At 38.8% G+C, this 22097-nt stretch overlaps 2 protein-coding genes across 2 annotated transcripts; one reads left to right on the top strand and one right to left on the bottom strand.

The window, feature by feature from the left end:
* The first annotated feature begins 642 nt into the window (after window positions 1–642).
* On the top strand, window positions 643–7184 carry LOC122985811 (kelch domain-containing protein 10-like). The gene is made up of 10 exons (XM_044356750.1): window positions 643–897; window positions 1958–2050; window positions 2287–2508; window positions 3532–3686; window positions 3807–3955; window positions 4068–4152; window positions 4249–4315; window positions 4416–4463; window positions 4553–4692; window positions 4783–7184. Exons 1-10 carry the CDS (start codon window positions 819–821, stop codon window positions 4990–4992), a joined length of 1248 nt encoding a protein of 415 aa, XP_044212685.1. The 5' UTR covers window positions 643–818; the 3' UTR covers window positions 4993–7184.
* LOC122985810 (putative cation exchanger C521.04c) lies at window positions 6707–19217 on the bottom strand. The gene is made up of 20 exons (XM_044356749.1): window positions 19038–19217; window positions 16110–16274; window positions 15926–16032; window positions 15716–15830; window positions 14763–14879; window positions 14609–14670; window positions 12914–13066; window positions 12602–12793; window positions 12375–12474; window positions 12124–12265; window positions 11787–11970; window positions 11421–11520; window positions 10516–10637; window positions 10364–10395; window positions 9634–9746; window positions 9352–9497; window positions 9180–9274; window positions 9019–9097; window positions 8807–8915; window positions 6707–7827 (listed from the first exon to the last, which is right to left on the bottom strand). The coding sequence occupies exons 1-20, from the start codon at window positions 19105–19107 to the stop codon at window positions 7754–7756; spliced, it is 2277 nt and encodes a 758-aa protein (XP_044212684.1). The 5' UTR covers window positions 19108–19217; the 3' UTR covers window positions 6707–7753.
* Window positions 19218–22097: the final 2880 nt, after the last annotated feature.

Below are 22097 nucleotides of genomic sequence, written 5' to 3'. Positions count from 1 at the left end.
GAAATGGGCCCTCTTAAAAATTAGTACATTTCCCAGATACTAATATAGTTTTATCCAAAAGAATACTTTAATTCTCGGTAGAATTTTAAATGTGGAGATTTTACTGTAATTATTTTTCCATTTGTCCTCTCTTCTACTTTTGTCTACTACTTGTAGTTGTAGTCTGGGGTAAGAGAGGGACATTTATACTTATTATCCATGTAAAGAATGTAGGTTTTACACTAGTTGTTTTTATGAGGAAAAAAACATTTACAATCCTACAGTTGTGACCTAAAACAGAACACAACAGCCACAATGATTTAAATGAATGTTATTGAATGCACAGAATGCAACAATGTTTTTGGATAGTGATTTTTTTTTAAATATTTAACCTGGACCACCTCCATGTAAAAAAAAAAAAAAAAAGTTTATCAACTGCACGATAATTTGAAGTTGAAATATTTCCATTTTTGTATAATCTGGGTCACTTTAGCAAACGTAAAAACGAGTCTAATTTGATCTGAACAGTATGTAAGGCTTAATATAGGCTACGCATTATATTTTAAGCAATGTAAAGCCAAACATTTATTTATAAACTATAAAGAACCCCGCGTGGCTCTTGAACACATCATGCAGGGTTCCGCCTCCTCTGATTGGTCAAAGCAGGTCAGCTGGTTGTGACGTTGCAGGCAGCAGCAGGTATGGACGCTCCGTTGTGTTATTTCTTGATTTTGTTGTGATTGCTGGAGCTCGCAGTCTCATGCCACGGCGTCTGTCTAAACCGAAGCGGGTTCTTGTGCAGCTCCGGGTCTGAACCCTCTCCGTGACGCCCTGGGAAGATGTCTGCGGCCGAACATGACTTCAGTCAGCTCAATAAGTTTGAGAAACTGTCGTGGAGGCCCTCCATCCGCGACTCAGGTTTGTAAACAAAACCAAGAAGCAGCCCTGAGTCAGCAAAGCAGATACTGAGCCAAAGGTTAACCTTGTGGGTGGCGTCAGTCAGCGTTGATTTTGTGCGTTTGTGTGAGTTTTGTCAGTGAGTTTTGCGGCTGTAGCTTCAGTGCAACACACAGGCCAAAGCGAGCTAACGCTGCTACGGAAGCCAGCAGAAATTAATGAGTGAATGAACAGCCAGCAGACAACCGCAGTGCTATTGTTGCAATCTTGTTTAAAGAGATTAACATATGAGAGGCTGAATGGATGAAAGACAGAGGGGAGGGGGGCACAGAGGACACATACATTTGCATTAAACACACTGTATCAGTCCAGAAAACATTCATTACTTTCAAACAATGCAAGTTTAAAAAGTTAAATCCTGCATGTTTGATGTGTCACACGTGCTTTCATGACAACGAAATGTTTGCTTTGACAGAAGTGATGCGTTTAGAAATAATCATTAGTAATAAGTATGGCTGCAACTAACAATTATTTTCATTATCGATTAATCTGTCAATAATATTTTCGATTAATCGATTAGTTGTTCGGTCTATAAAATGGTGAATCATGACGATTACTCTTTCTGATATCCCAAGATGATGTCCTGAAATGTCTCCTTTTGTTCAACAGTCCAAAACCCAAAGATACTCAGTTAACTGTCATAGAGGACAAAAGAAAACAGAAAATATTCACATTTGAGAACCTGGAATCAGAGAATTTGACATTTCTTTGTAAAAAGATGTTTCAGATCGATTGATAGATTATCAAAATGGTTGGTGATTGATTTAATAGTTGACAACGATTAATCGACTAATCGTTGCAGGTCTAATAATAAGTCAATTAAAAATGATTAAACTGTAAACGGAAATAGCTCACATTACCTCCTGGTCACTCTAAATGGCATCCACTGGTTTTTGGAGTGTCATCAGTCCATCTCTGGAAATACAGATAATATATTACATTCAAGATACAAGCAGTACATTAACTACATATTTCTGTCTCTCTCTGTCTTTTTACTTGCTACGTGGTGACTTACTTCCAGGCTCCAAGAAGCGTGTACGATGGCTTCAGGCTCGACGCATCTTCTCCCCTTCCTGCCCCAACCTGCGGATTCCCAACAGGTTTCTGAGAGAAGGTACTGAATTACACGCCCCATTAGACTTTGCTTGGCGGAGGAGACCAGTGTCATATAAAATTTTTGCAGTTTAAGGAATATATTGTACCTGCAGTGTTGTGCTAAATCTTTCCATTCACTATAAAAATGTATACGTAAACATTTAGTGAGGACATCATTATTTACAGATGTGCTCAAAGATGTTTTTTTTTTGGTTACATCTGGGACTTAAAAAGCTTGTTACATTCCTCCCACAGGACACTGTGTACCCCCCGCTCGGAGCGGACACCGCTGTGTGGCGGACAGCACCAACCTGTATGTGTTTGGTGGCTACAACCCAGACTTTGAGGAGGCAGGCGGGTCGGAGAATGAAGATTACCCTCTTTTCAGGGAGCTTTGGCGGTTTCATTTTGCCACAGCGACCTGGCAGCAGGTCCGCACAGAGGGTTACATGCCCACAGAGCTGGCCTCCATGTCAGGTAAGGACTGATGGGATGTTGTCCTTAATGTTGTCAAAATTACAACCGCATGCTCTTATTTAGAACCGGGTACTAGTCTTACTTAAATGCACCTTGTGGAGTTTTTGGCCACTAGTAGATCTACGGAGCAATATTTTTAGAAGTGGATCCCCATTTTGTTTGTTTTTGTGCACACATACAATACACATTCCTGCCAACAGTTTCACACTATTCCTCTTATCTACAGGCCCTATTAATGTGGCTACAAAGGCACAGAAGAAGACTGCTAGAAAGTAAATGACAGATGTAAGCAGTGCAGGTTTCAAACTTGTAAGAAAAATCCCCTCTGCAAATGTTTTGTGAAGAAAATGCACTCAGTGGGGTTGTTAGACCTCAAGGATACACACACACTGGTGTGTGGTCAGTAACAATGTAAACAGAGACTTTGTTTGTCTACAAAAAAATTCCTCAGGGCAGCTTAAATGTCATCTACATAAGTTGTCAGACACACTGCAAAAAATCAGTGTGTTTACACACACTTTAGAAACCAGATTACAGTCAGCTCTCTGCCTCAGCCTGATTTCTTCAGTGACTTCAGTGTTCTGATGAGTGAGACTTTAGTTGTAACAAAAAGAAGAAAATACTGAATATAATTCCTGCTTCAAAACCTTTTTTTGAATGTTTTTGAAAGCTGTTTTTTCTACATGAACATTTGCTCACTTCAAACTGCTCTACAGTGCCTCTGGTGGTCAAAATGTTCACAGGAAACCTTTAATACAGGTTTTAATTCTAAAAAGGCAGCTCAAGACTTCAGGGACTGAAATAGCACTGTATGTTGATGTGAGCCAAACTTACCTTAACTTACTCAGCCAGATATCAAACTGTAATAGTTTGATAATGTTGTTCTCTCTCTCTCTCTCTCTCTCTCTCTCTCTCTCTCTCTCTCTCTCTCTCTCTCTCTCTCTCTCTCTCTCTCTCTCTTCTCTCTCCTCTCTCTCTCTCTCTTCTCTCTTCTCTCTTCCTCTCTCTCTCTCTCTCTCTCAGCTGTTTTTCACGGCAACAACCTTCTTGTGTTTGGTGGAACTGGGATTCCATTTGGTGAAAACAACGGTAATGACGTCCATGTTTGCAACGTTCAATATAAACGATGGAACCTGCTCAACTGCAGAGGGAAGAAACCCAACAAGATCTACGGACAGGTAACAGTGTTTGTGGCTTTTTACAACTGTCCTTCTGTCATCATCATGTATTCACAACTCTGTGACTCTGCGGCTGTGTATTCTGTCCACAAACATCTCTCAACACTCTCCATTTTCCAGGCGATGGCCATTATAAATGGCTACCTTTATGTGTTCGGAGGGACAACAGGCTACCTTTACAGCACCGACCTGCACAGGCTGGACCTCACCACCAGGGAGTGGACCCACCTCAAACCCAACAACACACCCACAGATCTACCTGAGGAGAGGTCAGACAGCAGAGATCATTTTAATAACAATTAACAACTAAAATATATGTGACACAAAGTGATTCCCAGAATACAGATTAAAATAGACTGAAATTATCGCATTATTTTACAGGTACAGACATGAACTCGCTCATGATGAACAGAGAATATACATTTTGGGAGGTGGGACTTCATGGACCTCATATCCCCTGGACAAGGTGAGAGAAACGAGCACATTGACAAAATGTGATGTAGAAACATACAGGTGTTCCTTTTATGTATTTAATGTTAATTATTTAATTTGTCTTCTTCAGATTCATGCTTATAACTTGGAGACAAATTACTGGGAGGAAATAGTCACCAAACCTCATGAAAAAATAGGTTTGTGACTTGTTTTTGGGGGAATAAAATTTGATTTTTTTTTTTTCTCTTGGAAGATCACACATTAAAATTACTTTGTTTCCTTTCATTATCATGACAGGATATCCAGCTGCCCGCCGGTGTCACAGCTGTGTGCAGGTCAAAGATGGTAAGGACTGTTTCACCCACCACCTTCTGGATACACACATGTCTGAAATGTTTTTTTTTAATCATGTCTCGCTCTGTTTCCACCTCTAGAGGTGTTTATATGTGGCGGTTATAACGGAGAGATGATCCTGCCCGACCTGTGGAAAATCAACCTGCAGACTTTTCAGTGGACCAAGCTGCCTGCCGTCATGCCAGAACCAGCCTACTTTCACTGTGCTGCAGTCACTCCGGTGAGTAAATTCACTCATTACCACGTCTTCTACACGAGATTTCTACATGAAGGCAAATTTTATATCCTGCCACTCACTCCTCTCGCTTAGGCTGGCTGCATGTATGTCCACGGCGGTGTCGTCAACATGTCTGGGAACCGAAGGACTGGCTCTTTGTACAAGGTGTGGTTGGTGGTTCCCAGCCTGCTGGAACTGACCTGGGAGAAACTGCTGAAAACGTTCCCTCACGTAGCCCAGCTGTCCACCCTTCAGCTGCTCAGCCTGGGACTGACACACACACTAATCCAGAGGCTGAAATAGACGAAGCACCGAAGGCAGCGGTACGTGACGGAACAGCACTGACTCTAAATCGCTGATAACGAGGCCAAACATTTCTTCATCTTAATGAAAAATGATGTCAGATGGTTCTGAAAAAAAAACTTTGAATGCCTTCTAAATTTATATAAATGTGTGTTTGTTTTTTTTTAAATGGAAAGTGCAATTTTTTGAGTTCCTTTGTGTGTAAATGTGTCAGATTTGCATACATCCATTAGAAGCCATGCATCAGTGTGGAGACGAGAATCACTATATGCTGATTTCCTTTGCTCATCATTTATATAATTCACTCCTCAGTTACTTTCCCACATGTCACCAACACTTGTGATGAGCTTGCGAGGGAATGGCTAAACGTTTCACCATTTCTTGAAAAAAGCAGAATGAATGTTCCTTCTTGTGGTGTAATTTTTTTTTTAGCTTCCTGTCATAGGCTGAGATCGGCTCCTTTCACTATTGCTGACATGACAACGCGTCGCACACTGCTGTCATCTTTTGACACATGTTCAGTCAGCTGCTGCTACGCCCACTGTGACATAGATAAGGTCAGAAATTACAGGTGAAATCTGTGACCGTGTGTCTTGAAAGACCATTTAATTAGTAGCGAGATTCTCGGAAAAGAGGCACACTGCTGATACATTATAACTGTGATACCTCTTAACAGTTTAGTTAGGTCAATTATTTAAGGGATCATGTTTTAGCCTCAAGGACTCTCTGATTGCATGCTGATATCAGGCTGCGATTTTTAACTCCACGCTTCAAATTGAAAAATGTTCCCCTCACTGGTCACATTAGGCCTTGTGATCTGATAAAAACCTCTAAAAGCTTGTTAAAACATCTGTGACATGGCATCACTGTGAATTTTCTAGTGCCTCTTCCATTTTTCCTCTTTTTTTTTTTTTTTTTTGACTGAAGCTCACTTAGTTAGGAATGAATTTACACACCTGTAGCTCCACAGCGACGCTTGAGCCTTCATTGGGTGCCTTCCGAATCCCCCAAAATGTCACACGTTGTTATCATATCTCTGTAATTCATCTTTGAAAGTCTTATTCATTCATGACTCTCTGGATTCTCCATGTGATGTTCCCGGTGCTCTCCACATGAGCCTTTTTGTTGCTGATTTTTTTTTTTTCTGCTCATGATTAATCAGGAGGTGCCACTTGCAGCTAAAGATTTTCCCATAACTTTAAACCCACAGAGACATTTTTTACTTATTTATTTTAATCACTGTGCTGCTGTTTAGTTTTATTACAAAACTTTAAATTATAGGTAAACATGTAGCTACATTTGTTTTTCCCGCCTGATTTTTACTGTCATTTCATTTCTCACATCATGACTGAACTCCATTTTAATTTTTATACTGTAACATAGGCTTTATTATTTTACTGTTTTTATTTTTAACTTTGTTTTTTCGTGCCGTAGTGCTGTGGTACTTTGAATAATGAGCGGCATGGGACTTTTTAAATCAGTAACAAGGTACCGTATGAAAGGCAAACTCAAGATGTGAAATACTGTGATCTGAAAACATTCAACATCGTCAAAATGTCAGGAGTATCAGTCATTTTTGTGAAACTAGATTTTGGTACAACTAGATGATTTTGATGAAATCAAATCTATTGTTATTACTGTGGACTGTAAACCTCTAACACTGTAGTACTGCTCCCAGCTGCTTCAATCAAGTCACACGCCTTTAATTTTTTTCCACCAATTTCGTTAGCCTCTATCTTGAATTTGCACGTTGTGTATCTCGACAGCATTTTATTTCACACATTTGTTGCAGCCGTGTTGGTACAATATTAAGCTAAACTCCATGTTTCATGATGTACAACGATGCCCATTTTCACATTCAAAACCTTGCTTCACATACTTGTCCTTAGTTTGACATGTTACGGCCTTATTTATGTGGTCTTGTGAAGAAGGTCTACTTCACTACGCTCGGATTTGGTAAATGTACTGCCTTGCTTAAAACTGAGATGTTTATATTTGCATTATCTTCGATGTTAATGAAAGTTAAATGATCTCTTCTGCATGTCAGTACGGTGTGCATGTCACTTCACATGAACTCTTAGGAGAAAAGGTGAATGTCTCCTCAAAGGCAGTTATGACTGTAATGTACATTATGTTTTGTAATTCCTGTCTGTACAAACAATAAAAACACAGGCAGTCGGTTTTTTTCAAAACGTTGTATTGACAGATGTTGTTTTTGTTGTTGCTAAGCACAGCCAGCCATGCCACTTTTTCAATATACTGTAGGGTGTTTCTGTTCTGTTCTGTTAAATAATGTCACTTATGTAATGAACTCTGAAATTTACCTTCTCTACATTTTGGAGTTACAAAGTATACAAAATGTATTACAACATTATCCTTAAACAAAATACAATTAGTGCAGATACTTTACATCATAACACCGATCTGTATTGTAAAAATACTGCTTTTCTTTCCTACGACACTGTTTAGCATAAGAATCTATGAGTATAAAGTAAAATATTTAGGTATGTTAGCTTACATACCGTACAGTTTACAGTGGTAGGAGTTATCTATTTGTACAGTCAAAAAAATTACCTACCTGAGATAAATTTCAGTCTTGTCATTTGTATAATTTAAGAAAAAAATGCTTGATTAAAAGGTCAGTCTCAGGGCTCCCACTATCATAATCCTATCAGGATTAAATTTCATCAACAAGGAGTGGTATGAAATATGAGTGTCTTTCCGACTTAAATAAAATGGGCTGAAGATTACAGTCCCAGAGTCAGCAGCCTGCTGGAGATGGAGCGAAGTAATACAGAGCCAGTAGGATAAGATAGACGACCACCAGAGCTGTACCTGCGTAAAACAAGACAGGAAATAAAAGTGAGTATTGCATCTATATGTTACACATTTTGACAATGCCTATTTGTTCTAAAATGACATCCAACCAAATTACCACACTGGATTAGCATGTTTCATTTCTTTCTACATTTTCCTCAGCATACTTTAAGTATTTAGATATATTTCCCATCTTTCAGGCAGCCATCGATATCATCACCATAAATTTTGTTATCATTGCATTGTAACGCAGATGCAAGCAGGGACCATTGTGACACTTGTTCGGCAGTTTTACTAAGATGTTTCTATATTTTACTGACTAAAATCTGGACTTTAGTTAGCATGGACTAAAGTTAAAAGACCTCTGTTGGTAAGTTATCCATAACTTAAAGATAAATGACTAAACCTGAATCTTGGGACAGCTACTGTGGTGCACTCAAAGAAGCTTCAAGATGTCAGACTTGAGGATTAGCTGCTGATCAGCGCTTCTTAATGCAATTAAAACCAACTATTTCACATATTTCAAACAATTCACATCCAAATCACAACATCTAAATTTGCTCATTATACCGTATGTTTTGATTTTGCAACGGTATAGCTGATGAATGTAAACTTTTCAAAACTGCAGCATTACCATGAAATTATAAAGTAACTGAGAAGTGAAGCAAACATTAACTGCGAGGGATTAGCGATTACTGCTGTTTTTTAAAAGTATGATGAAATCACTGGAATTCTGAGGATGCTCAGCAGTAATGCAAACTACATACAATGTATAATTAAACATGCAAAACAACCAGCATGGTCCTTAAAAATGGAAAAAAAAAAGAGTTCACTCAATCAATCTTTGAGGACAAACACCTCACATAATTCACATCACAAGTTCAGGATTGATTAACTAGCGGTTTTTTTTGGAAGAGTCAAGACAACATTATTTGATAATTATTTCTTTTCTATTTGCACAAGCTCAGTTGTCTCATATTGCACTGTGAAAACTTACCCTGAAAATAATCTGACTTGCCATCCATGAAGATGTAGTTGACCAGAATCACGCTGAAGATGCTGGCCCATAGGTGTAGGTCACTGAACAAGAGCACAAACCCCACATCCTACACAAAGCAGAGATGGAGTTTAATTACAGGGAGCCATAAACCACAAAGGGAAGGTATCTTTATGAATGAATCAATGATGAAAAGGAAGAGGATGTCTTACATAGAAGGCATTAAATAAGACCAGAATTGGAATCTGTAGCATGCAGACCTGCACAGCGATACAGCTCCCCACCTCCAAGCTGGAAAAAAATGCAAATAATTTACATACAGACATCACTTTCCAAACCTTGTAAGCACCTTTTCATATGAGGCAGAATTTACCTAAGACTGATGTTGTTTTGGAGAGCAAATTGAATCCCATTGACAATCTCTGGGATCTCAGGAACCATAGCGAGAACTGTGACCCCAATGAAATACTGGAGACAGAAATAGATACATTAGCACAGCAGGAGGACACAGTCAGACAAAAAGCTCCTCAGATGTGCGGCCTGACCTGAGAGATGTTGGGCTGGTTGAGAATGGGCTGGATGTGCTCAGTGGCGAGGTCAGCGCAGGCAGACATGAGCACAGTGGCCATGATGAGGATGACCAGAGACCTCCACCGTGACCAGTGGACCACTGCCCCATTGTGGCCGGTCACTGGACAGACACACAGAGAGAGGACATGATGTGGTGTGTTAACATTAACTGAACCCTCACTGTTCACCGTATTATATCTCAATAATGCAAGGTGCAATTCTGTTTTAGCTGTTAACTCTAAGAAGGACACTCGTACCTTGGCCCTCTCCAACATGAATGTCATAAATGTGGGAGTGTGTCTTCAGTGTGAATATCAGCCCAATTATGTAGGCAACTGGCAAGAGGGCAGACACGGTGTACACCAGCGGCCTAACGACAAAGAACACACACAATTAATGAGAGGGAAGAAATATAAAAGGAGCAGCTTACTGAATTATTTTAGAAATTAACAAGACCGTATGGTGGTTCTCACAGGGTTTGCCTCATTTGTTTCAAACATTTGACATCACTGCCGAGCACTTTCGTATCACAGCACTAGTTTTTTGATTAATTTATCAACTTCTTGGTAGATACTGGTTTCCATTTGTTTCCCAATGGTATGAAAATCAGCTGGAAACGTGCCTGACAAACAGTTTTGCATGTTACTTTTATCAATTGTCAATTTTATGTTATCATTGGATGGTGATAGAGCTGTGTTGTAACTCTTCGTCACCTCTGCTCACAACAGCAATACCATGTCTTAGAAATAAAATATGTTGGCAATAGATCACGTTATGTCTAGCATGACTCCAGCTTCTGCAAGTGATTTTTGTAACTGAACCGAAACCAGTAGCTCCCTGAAACGCCAACATTAGTCTAGAAACTTATGGTATAGTTTGGAAAATAGTAGTGATGTTGGTAGTTATTCACAACTTGTAGTTCAAGCTGTAAGGTCCTTTAATTTAGAGTCTGTATACAGTATAAATATATAAAGTATAATTTCTTACTCAACATGGCTGTGGAACAAAGTACCGTTGTTCTGTTGAATAAAAACAGAAAGATTATCACATTATACATAAAACTGTGCATGTAAGTCATACATTGTTTGTTATAATGAGTTTGGAAGGTTTTTGGCTTCCTCCCGGCTGAGGATGCTGACCAGATCGTAATGACAGTTGTGGCAGACAAACGGCCCGCTGCTGTTTCCTCCAGTGGAGTTGGTGCAGGCGTTGCACACCAGGCTCCCGTAAGCCTTGGAGAACAGTGTGGGGGCAAATACACCTGCCGTTGACAGTAAGGGGGATGAGTCAATGCATTTTGGTAATGTTTTACATTGCAGTTGATTTCAGTCAGCCTCTATCACCTGAGTATCATCAAGCATTTTCTTTTTCCATGTGGAATTGATTATTTGATGTTTGAAATATTAAACATTTCTTTTTCTTACTGGTTAATAATTTTGGACATGTGACTATTTCTTTACACAAAGTACTTCTATGATGGTCTACTGCCTAAAAAAATCATATTAATCACGGCTTATAGTTTCAATATTTAGGACGGGTAATAAATTATATATTAATTTACAAACTCACTTACTAAAACATCTGTGTCACAAGTAGAACTTTCTTTCATTTGATTATTTTATATCAACTAGAGGTTAGTTTGACACAAAATGTTAAATTATTTTAATTAATTTAAGCTAGCATGTGGTACAAGAGTTAAATGCAAAACCTGAAAACACTCACACAAATGCAATAAAAAAAAGCTGAAAAAAAGACTGCAGCTGTGTTGCCTGCAGGTGGCGCAAGTGTTAAAATGTAGCCACTATAACCTTCATTGCCTTTAGGAGGCTGGAGGTAATGCAGGGTGCTATTGAAGAACTGATGTGACAATGACCAAAACAGCTTCTCCTGGTGGAGACTTCAGCTAACTAAATATGATTGAGTTGGAGACCAGTTCCATGAGGTGTTTTGCATCTAAAAATACAGCTAGAAATACAGCTGAAAGTATCTGACACTTCCAGAAACATACAGCTGGGTGTTGGCATATTGCTTTTCAGTTATTTACCTCCTACAGAGATGAAGAGCAACGAAGAGCTCACTCCTGTACAGCGACTGTTGAATCGTTGCTCACTGTGTCTCAGCCCTCCAATTATCATGCAGATGCCCTGAATAAAAGACAAAAAGCTTCAATTTATACAAGCTGTTTCCGTTTGGCATAACTTTCACTGATTTAATGATTTAATGAAATGATACAATGTTAAATGGAGGTGGCATGGTGACATGCAAAAATTAAAAAATGAAATAATTTCCACAGTGGGTGAGGTAGAACGCTGGTTCATTAGCTTAAAATTGCTTACATACTTTTGAGAATGATTGTTTTTACTAAATCATTCTCAAACATGTAAAATGAAATGTGATGTGAATGTCTCACAGGGATGAAGAGGATGCAGCCCAGCAGCGTGCCAGTCAGTGCTGCCTTCACAACCTCCTGCAGACACGGATTGGCTGCCCGGTGACCCCTGAGCAGGGCTGTGATGTAAAAGGTCAACTCTGTGATGGAGCCGAAGGTGGCGTTCACCACTGCACCCACAGCAAAGTTACTCTGGGCTGAGATGCTGCAAGTGCCAGAATGACCAAAATGAACATCTGAAGTATTGTGATAACACATTTGGCACTCTAGCTGTAACGAGTAACATCAGACTCAATTTGTTTTATTTCTCCTTGGGTCACTCTACAGGTGTATTTTAAGGTAATGAGAAACAACTCACCTGGCGATGCCCATACCAATGTAGTATGACAGAGGTATGATGGAACCAATCGCTGTGGCGAACTTGACATCAGAGCTGGCGTACTTGTTTTCTCTGTCGATGTAGCCAATTACCATGGCAATTATTACAAGAGGGAGGAGGTCTGAGATGAGGGTCAAAGATGACAACAGGTCTTCATATGATGCACGCTGACACACACACAGAAACACACACTCACTCATACACACTACACATCTAATGGTAAAGGATACTGACAGCAAATACATTGATCCCATCAACAGTATACTTGTAGTAATACCAGTTTGCAGCATGGTAGCAGCACAGCAGCGCTCTGGTCTCATAGCCTTGATTCTAAGGGTCAAGTAGAAAAAAAAAAAAAAAAAAAGAAACTGTGCATGAGCATCACACCAACACTGACAAGGCTTGTATTTCTCCAGGTTTAACGCTGGAGCTTATTAGTGCTAAATATCTGCCTTGCCTTCCTCTGCGAGCAGGTGGAAACAGAAACATCCTCAGGAGCCAAGAGAAGGATGACACTCAAAGTGCGTGCGTTCATCTTGGCAACAGGGATGGTGAAGACCAGGATCCAAGAGAAGAAGCAGGCCAGGAAGTGGATGGCCACCAGAAGAGGATATCCCAGCAACAGCCACACATAGGTGGAGATGCGATGCTACGCAACAAGAAGACACTCATTTATATCCCATGCTTGATATATGATATACACAGTGAGAGAAAGTGTGTTCAATCTTTTGACTGGTACTGTATGTATACTTTAAATGTGGAAAGTTACCCAGTATGGAGTGCGCACAGGTCGCCCTGGCATCTCTGGGACTGGCACCTCTGTGGGTGAAGGCAGCAGAACTGGTGAGTTATCCTCCATCCCCTCTATGATGCAGTCACAGTCTGGCATTTGCTCACAGCACCTCCTCAATGTGTTTCCAATCTGGAGAAACATTACAGATAATTAAAGCTCATTAAAGCACCAACTGTAACATTTAATCTAGTGTAATAATAATCACAATCAACAATCAATAATTCTCATATACATAGTCACATTTGGAACAATCACAGTAATACACTTAAAGTAGCACTTTTCTAAAAGTTAATGACAAAATTACAAGACCGCACAATAAAAGAGAAATATATAAAGTCCCCAAAAATATAAAAAGTCGTAAACCAATATAAATGTTTATTCACATAAAACTGAATTTTGTTGAACTCTGAAGTGATTGTTCTAAAATCTTGAGGCGTCACTGCGAATGCTCCATCTCACTGTGAGATTCTTTAAGTCACATTTCTGAATCTGAATATAAACATTAGTGACCTATGAGAATAATCCAGGGTGCAGACGGTTCAAAGTTCAGACATGTAGGTTGGTCCTGACTTTTTGTATATGTAATTTTGTGATATATCAAAATCAAAAATAATTATATAGGAAGGGAAGCCAAAAAAAGATGGTGCTGCTTTTTTGGGGGAAAGAAAATCCAACTGTTTGTGTTTTAACCTGAGCACCAAAAACTAACTCATAAATAGAGAGAACCGCAAGATTTGTTGCCTGAGTCCAGACCTTTAAATCCGCTCCCTCCACCAAGTCAATTCTGTCTGATATCAGGCAACAAGATTTGAGCACAAAATTTCACATTTGATGACAGAGTTTTTGGAGCTGAGAGAGTTGTGAGAACCAAAGAGAATATCTGGTATAACGTTTGGCTGACATCTAACAAAAGGACAATTGGGTAATTTGATTTTCACAGGCAGACACAGATGTGTATCATCCCTGAAATGATACACATCTAAAATTGAACCTTGAGAAACACTATAAAGAGGCATTAATAATCTACCAGACACCTGCTGACTTCTATAAGAATCTGCAGCACAGTGACTCCACTCTGGCACAGCTTGTAGTCTGTAGTCTACACTAAGTATAGATAGTGATCACAGTGTGCTGTATATCCAACAGAACCATCTACTAAAGAGGTCAGACAGATTGTAATACTACAATAATGCTGCACCATGTATTCGTTAGGCTCGCAACACCAAACACCGACACAGCTCTGTCCTCTATCACTGTAAGTTTGTGTTTGTGTTTCCTCTGCACTTTGTGAAATAACTGGTGAGCCGCTAGTATTGATATCAAACTAACTCTTTGCACACGTAAACTTTGTAAACTTTAAAAATCTTAATAATCAGAACTTCCTCATCTTTAATGACTAACTTGAATAAAAAGTCTTCACTGTCCAGAATAATTTTGATGGGAAATTTGTTTAACTGTGTTCAAAGTGTCAACTGCATCTGCAACAACACATTGCAATAACGAGTTATTGCAAGTGGCTTGTGAAGTGTTGCAGACTTGTGCTGTTATTCAGAAAAAAAAAGACTTCTGCTTTTATGACCACAAGTCAGACAGAGATTATGAGGAAACTAGAGGATTTATTGTTTCACATGCTCATTTCAAACATTAACTGAACCCAAATCCATGAAATACCTCGTGGATTGACTTGCCGAATGGCCACAGGAAATAGCAGGACAACTTCAGGCAAAGCTTGCCTGAAGAGAGAGAAAGACATAAATGAGTGAGGGTAATATGTGATAATCAATATTAAACACTGTTATTATCCTTTGTTGATTGGCTCACCTACCATATGGTACACCAGCGACGGTGATGAACATTAGTATGCTGACCAGGAGGTACGCCAGAGAGACCCACCAACCAAATAACAGCACATACGCTACATTTCCAATTGTGATGAGATGACCTGACAGCAGGATGACAAGCAGACCAAAACCATTAGTGAAGGGCTGACAAGTTCTCCAGCAGCCACAGTGACAATTTGTATCCATGTAATTTAAAGGTCCCACATGGTTTTGGTCAACATTCCTAATTAGTAATAACAACATTGTACTCTTTAAGTTAATTGTCAGAACAAGGTGACATCTCTAAAAAGAAACAAGAGACAATCATAGAGGTTTTAAACAAACCTCGAGGTTAGCCAAACCTGCTAACCTTATGTACGTTGAAAGGGTTATTTATTGGTCACTGTAATTAATCCTGCTGTCCGTTTTACTCACAAAGAGATCCCAATTTCAACCTAAGTGATGAGGGACAAAATCCATTGCCCTCTTCTGGTGCAAAAATGAATTCTCAAGTTTAAGCTAATATGAGACTTGAGCAGTCTGAGTTAGTCAAATCAAGTGGTTATCTTCCAAGGTTACGGTATTTTTAGTACTAAATTCCTGCTTTGTGTTCCTCAGCTGCGGCTCAGCAAGGAAACATTGTCTCTGGAAATTCAAAGAGGGAATTTGATAATAAAAAGACCATAATTCTGGAAGATATCCATTATGTGTCTACTGTAAACTTCAGCTGAACTTAGCATGCATTTTGACACAGAATGAAGACTGTGGATTTTGTCCTCCATCACTTACACTGACATCACTTTAGGAAGGGATCTCTTTGCAGCCAGTATGGACAGGAGGAACAATTACAGCTACTTATAACCCTTTCAATGTACCTAAGGGCAGTATTGTTTGAAGAAGGACTTGAAAAACTGTGGACCCAAACCGTACATGGTACACAAGCACAATAATCTGTTACCTGGACCAGTGCGTGGCCTAATGACGTTCAGCTCGGAGTAGAGCTCTTTCACCACTTCTGACCTGTCTTCAAATGGACGCTCCGTCACATGGCTCTTCCATTTTCTAAAACCAAACTGACACACACACACAACAAACAGTGAGTCTGAGTGATGAAGAGTTTTGCCTCTTTCTATTTGCAGTGGGAAACCTTTGCTTTCAGACTTTTTACCATGTAGTTGTTGACCAGTTTGTTGGCTTCCACTTCATTCTCTGCTCTGATGGTTCTCTTGCTCTGGAGGTCCTCCCAGCTATCCTCACAGACATGATGGCTTGGGCCTAAAATGACAAATGACAAATGTTTGTAAACATATCAGCATTTCTGTGAACAAATCTAAATGCTGGCTGATACTCACATGGGTGTGCTGACATGTGTTTTGTTGTGCACGGGGCAGGACATGTGCAGTGATGTGTAGATGGAGTGCAAGTGCCTGATGAATTAGGTTGCTGATCTCTACAAAGGCGGTCGTGGATCTGACCGTGATCGTATCCTGCCGGGTTATCCTGTTCCCATGAAAGATCTGCAACACCAAGCAAGAAACTAGTTAGTCAGAGAAAACTAAAAGATGTGTTATATTGTCACAAAGTAAGAAGCTGAAATATTGGACAACAAATTATTACAGGAAAAAAGTTGAAAAGTACGGAAACATCATGTGCTGAATACTATTTAGTGGTACTGAAAAAATGGATCATAAGGTTACTGTACCATCAATCCATGAGCCAGACAGTCATTTTTCATTATTTGTTGTAGTAGAAGTAGCAAAGAATATTCTGATCTATTTATATATTATTATATTAATATTATGATTTTTGATGTTATTACCATTTTAGTAAGGAGACAAAACTGCGGCGAAACCTTTAGAGTTTACTTTTGTACTTTTGAGTGTGTTGCTAAATCATGAAGTCAACAATAAATGTTTACTAGGGCAGTTTTAAAGACATGATTAAAGTAGGGCTGGGTATCGGTACTCGATACCTTTAATTTGACCGAAATAAGCCAATACCAAGTAGTATCAAAACCCCAGTCAACCGATTCCTGCATTTGATTGATTGGATTGATTTGATTTGAGCTTCAAGATGTCTCCTACTTCACTACAAAGTCCATTCTCAGTGATTGTGCACTGGAGGCTTCAAGTTTCCACATCACCCTGTGCAAGTTGCACACTGAAGCACTATTGGCTCCAAACTAGTTGTGAAGTCACAAATCATGCTTGCACAAACCTTAAACTCAGATTTAAGACGAGCACAGGAAAAACTTCCCCCTACAGCAGACTAACGTGAAAACACATACATCATTCTGCACAGTGAAGCTAAAACATCCAACTGAAGTGAACATTTTTTAACAGAAGGGGACTTTGACCATGTATAGGAAAGATAGAAAGGCATCTTAGAAATCTTTTAACTGACACACTGCTATCATGAATCAATCAAGTCTTTGTCTTGAGGACAACATCCACATGCATTGACTTGCTGTTGGTCTGTGACAGTGTAAACACTCTATCTGCAGCACCACAGTCCTTTCCTTACAGTGCAGAGCCAAACTTGCTGAGTCAAATGACCAGCGCTCCCAGTGTACACTGCACTGCCCACAATACCACCTCCATCAGTGGGCGAGGTGAAGCGGTGGAAAGCTTAAAACATTTTGGAATCATATTGGGGGGGGGGGGGGTGTTAAAAACATATCACACATAAACTGCTTCCAAAATCCTGACCCTCCCCAACCCCCCAACCTCTGAGACCTCAGCTACAGAGCCATCACACACATATGACCTTGCTCCATTTTTCACAGTACCTCAAGGACTTTGAAGTGGAACAAATCACATTTTGACACGACCATCATCACCTCTGTCAGTAGCCCTGAATGCATTTACAGTATAAATATTCAGATGTTGTATCACTGCATCTGTACCTAAGTGTGGGTTTGTGTGGATGTACAAAGTTCCTCTCAGAGGTAAAAAGCTCATCTAACTATCTTTCTACTCTTTACTACCTCTGACAGCTTGACAACAGCTGGATTTGTTCTGCATGTCCTGCAGTGAAACCAGAGGCATGACTGCAATTAAGTAAAGGGTAAAAACAGCCTTAGGGTCATTCATTCATTCATTCATCCATTTCCAGGGTTTGTCTCTTACAAGATACAGCCTTGATAAGTGAAGAGAGTACTCCCATCATGAGACAAGCAAGCACGTTATTCATGACTTCCCCTTTTAAAAACTTTAAAACACACACTTTAGGTAGAGTTTTAGTTCCTCTTTTTTTTTGACTTTGCTTCCTGAGATGTGTAAAAATATAAAAGACACCAAAAAGTGTTACTGATTGTGCACTAACGGAGGAGGTCTTAGGCAGCATTACTTTAATTCACTACTATTAATTAATAATAAATGTGTAATCCTATATCATCACAGGATTAAGATAAGTTAATCACTGTCTCTCAATGACAATGAACGACAGCCCCCAGTCTTCTTTAATTCATTATTACCTGGATAAACACTAAATTCATATTATTCAGGACATAATCTTACGCATGTTAACTTACCTTTCATTTAAAAAAATCTACCAATTTTGTCAGTTTTGGCAACTGAGGATCAGATATGTTGCTGACACTAAGTGATGGAGAAATTTTTGGTCAGGGCTAAAACAAGTATTTCATTGATCAATTCAACTATTTTGAAAATAAGTTAACTGTTTACTGCAGTTATGGAGCAAAAATGTCAAAACATTTTCTGGTTCCTGCTTCTCTGTTGTGAGAATTCGCTGCTTTTTTCTGTTTTATATGGCTGTTAATCCAATGTGAAATCTAATTAAATTAACTTATTTAATTTAAAAAAAACAATTAATTGATAACTGATTGAAGAATTAATGATAAATGAAAATATTCATTAGTTTGCAGCTACAGTGTGTCATACAGTAACAGCAAACACGACCACTAGATTTTAAATGTCTCATAATACTTTTACACGTATATAACCTCTCTGTCACGTGGAGATTTGGGCACACACACAAACACACACACACACACACACACACACGCTGAGGGAGCCACCTCTTAATCAATAAGACGTGACTGTCCGATATGCAACAGCACTGTCGATGCTGAGCCGTCATTCACATTCACTCATATAATTATATCACGGTAAATAACACCAAACGCTACTGTAAACAACATGCAGACCGACTTAAAATGGAGTGTTCAGTATTTACACTGCTGTTACACAGTCTGCTTGTTACAAATAAAGTTTTTTCATTATCACACAGGCTATATAATAAGAGCTCCAGCCGCTCACCTTGACCGTGTTCAGCCGGCCTCCTCCTCCGGCTGGACGTGTCTGTGCTCGGTGAGGACGACAGAGACATCTCCTCCGGACAAACACTCACCGGTAGATTTTATTGCTGCAGGTCTAACCCGCTCATCTCCCCTCAGTCACGCTGCTGTCGCTCCTCTGCTGCGAAGTGGACGCACTGACTCACGGAGATTTAGGCCGCGTGGGATTGTGGGAAATGTAGGCCGTCATTGTTGAGCTCCTTAAAGGGAAAACCCACCCTAATTAACAGACACCCGAGCTGTTAAAATGAGTTTGTACAGCAGGTTAAAGCGGTGGAAGACATAATATTCCGATTCTTGAGTAAAAGTAGAAATACCAGAATGTGAAATGAATATTTACCAGTACAAGTCCTTCATTCAAAATGGTTCTTACACAAAAGTAAGCTGACAGTTTTAGAAACAAATTCCTTATTTAAACAGGTCCCCTCCAGACATGTTTTAACATGTATGTAAAATACTCTACTTTTAATAATAATTTGTGTCTGGTTTTTTCACAAAAAAAATAAAATAATAATAATTATCTTGTTAAAATCCTTTAAATCTCCTCCTTCTCCCTCATTAAGAATTCCAGAATCTAAAATATGTAAATATTTTTCATTTCAGAAATGAAACTGATGGACATAAGATACCTCCTATTTCACTGTAAAGTCTATTATCAGTGTTCACTGAAAGTCTCAAGTTTCCATGTCACACCTGTGTAAGTTGAATATTGGACAACATTTGGTTTCCAAACTAGTTGTGATGTCACAAATAACAGAAAATCAGATTTTCAATGAGCTCAGAGAAACTTTCCACTTTCAGCAGATGAAAGTTGAAACAGTCTTCTAGTTTCAAACTCTGCACAAACATCATTCTGCACAGTGAAGCTCAAACATTCAATTGTCGGCACAGGAGGAAAAACATATTTTTGAGTGGAGGGAAACTTTAACCAAATGGCACCTTTCAGTTACAGTATTATATATGTTATATATGTATTATTTTTGTTAATGTGTGAGCAGCTTTTCAATGTTGTAACCACATGTGGAGCTACATGATTCATCTACCACAGCTTTCATTAAACATCCCTTTTTCTGTTATATATTATTGTATCTATTACTTTTTCTATTTATTCTATTCTAATTTTATTATAATTTCTTTTATTTGTTCTAATGTATCTTGTTTTTATTTTAAGTCCTTACACACTTAAAATCATTGGGTCAAAACGCAGCCACCCAGTTTGGGTTAATATAACTCCAACACAATACTGGGTTGATGTGACCCAGAAAGCCACTCAAGACAAAGGGTTGTTTTTACCCAGTTTTAGTGTTATTTTTTATTTTACTGTTGGTTTATTTACCCAAACTAAAATATAGTTTTAAGTTATAATCTACTCTACTTTTTTTTTAAACTTCCATGTTATGTTTTGTTATTGATTGTTAATAACTTGTGTATCTTTTGAATGTCATATGCACATTACACGTTTTGTACTCAGTGCGTAACACTGAGTCAACATAACAGATTGCTGCTGGGTGAAGTTAACCCAGTGTTGTATTGATGCTATATATTGATCCAAACTTTTAGTGTGTACCATCTGCTCACAACATATACTGGAGTGCTGAAACTTTGCATGTTTGTTGTCCATGAAATGCCTTAAAAGATTGTTAGAAAACTGGAATCTGCAGAGTAAGCAAAAACTGATGTTAGATAAGTGTAATGGAGTTCAACATTTTCCTCTGAGGTGAAGTACAAGTATAAAGTTGTATAAAATGGAAATAATCAAATAAAGTACAACTACTACGGTATACAAACACAGAGACAAACACACTTCCTAAAGCTGGAAAATCAGTTCTTGAATTGACAGTCACCATATGACAATATTTTCACCTGGTAATGAATTAAATTAGATCTTTGGCCTTAGCAGGTGCTGACTGTCAACATAAATATAACAACATTTTACAAAATAAATTATTGCAAGAGCTAAAACCCAATAATAACGTTTCTGGAGACGATAGGAGAAGTAAATAAATGACCTCAGAAAACAAATAACAAGAGCAGAAAACATACAAACATTCTTATAAAACAGAAACAAGGAATTCATTTAACAAAAAGAAAACAATACTTTTGGTAGTGTTTGTGAAATATTGCTGTTTTCCATCTCAGTTATCACTGTAGGTTTATGTTGGAATGAAATCACCATGTGTGTCATTATGTCCAAGCAGTTGCCACTGTGGAGCAATTTAGGGATTTGGAGAGAAATTATATGATTAAAGGAAGACAATTTCACAATACAGATTTTGATTGATTGATTGATGTATTTGAATTCAGTTGAAGGATTTTCCATTATTAGCATGACTGTTGGTTCTATAGGTCTTTAGAAAATACAGAAGCCAGCTCTGTTGTTAATGGGGTCCCAGAAAAATGACAATTGATGATTGATTGATTGATTAATGTATTTTTGTGTGTGTGTGTGTGTGTGTGTGTGTGTGTGTGTGTGTGTGTGTGTGTGTGTGTGTGTGTGTGTGTGTGTGTGTGTCCAAATCTCCACGTGACAGACAGGTTATAAATGTGTAAAAGTATTATGAGACATTTAAAATCTAGTGGTGGTGTTAACTGTTACTGTATGAGACAGACAGGCTGTAAAAGTGAGGACATTTTGGCCGGTCCTCACTTCCTGACACACCTTCAAAGGGCTGTTTGAGGGTCCAGACTTGGTTTTAGGGTCAACATTAGAATTGGGTTTAGGCTCAGTTTAGGGTAAAGGTTGGGGTTTTGCATTTAGTTGTGATGGTTAAGGTTAGGGTTAGGGGTTAGGGAATGCATTATGTCAATGACTGTCCTCGCTAAGATACCTATACAAACGTGTGTGTGTGTGTCCTGCCACTGATACATCTGTGGTGTTTGCTTGTTGCAGAGACAGAGAAGATAGAGCCACAACATGGTCAAACCAGAGAGTGACATGGAAAAAAAATTCATCTCAAATCCAATTTTTCAGTTAGTTTGTCTGCAAATTGTTAACAGTTTGTTTTTATCATTTAATTAGCTG

Source organism: Thunnus albacares, chromosome 7 (genome assembly GCF_914725855.1).
Source record: "Thunnus albacares chromosome 7, fThuAlb1.1, whole genome shotgun sequence".
NCBI lineage: Eukaryota > Metazoa > Chordata > Actinopteri > Scombriformes > Scombridae > Thunnus > Thunnus albacares.
Note: the sequence above shows the minus strand (reverse complement) of the source record. Positions and strands in the feature narration are given on the sequence as shown.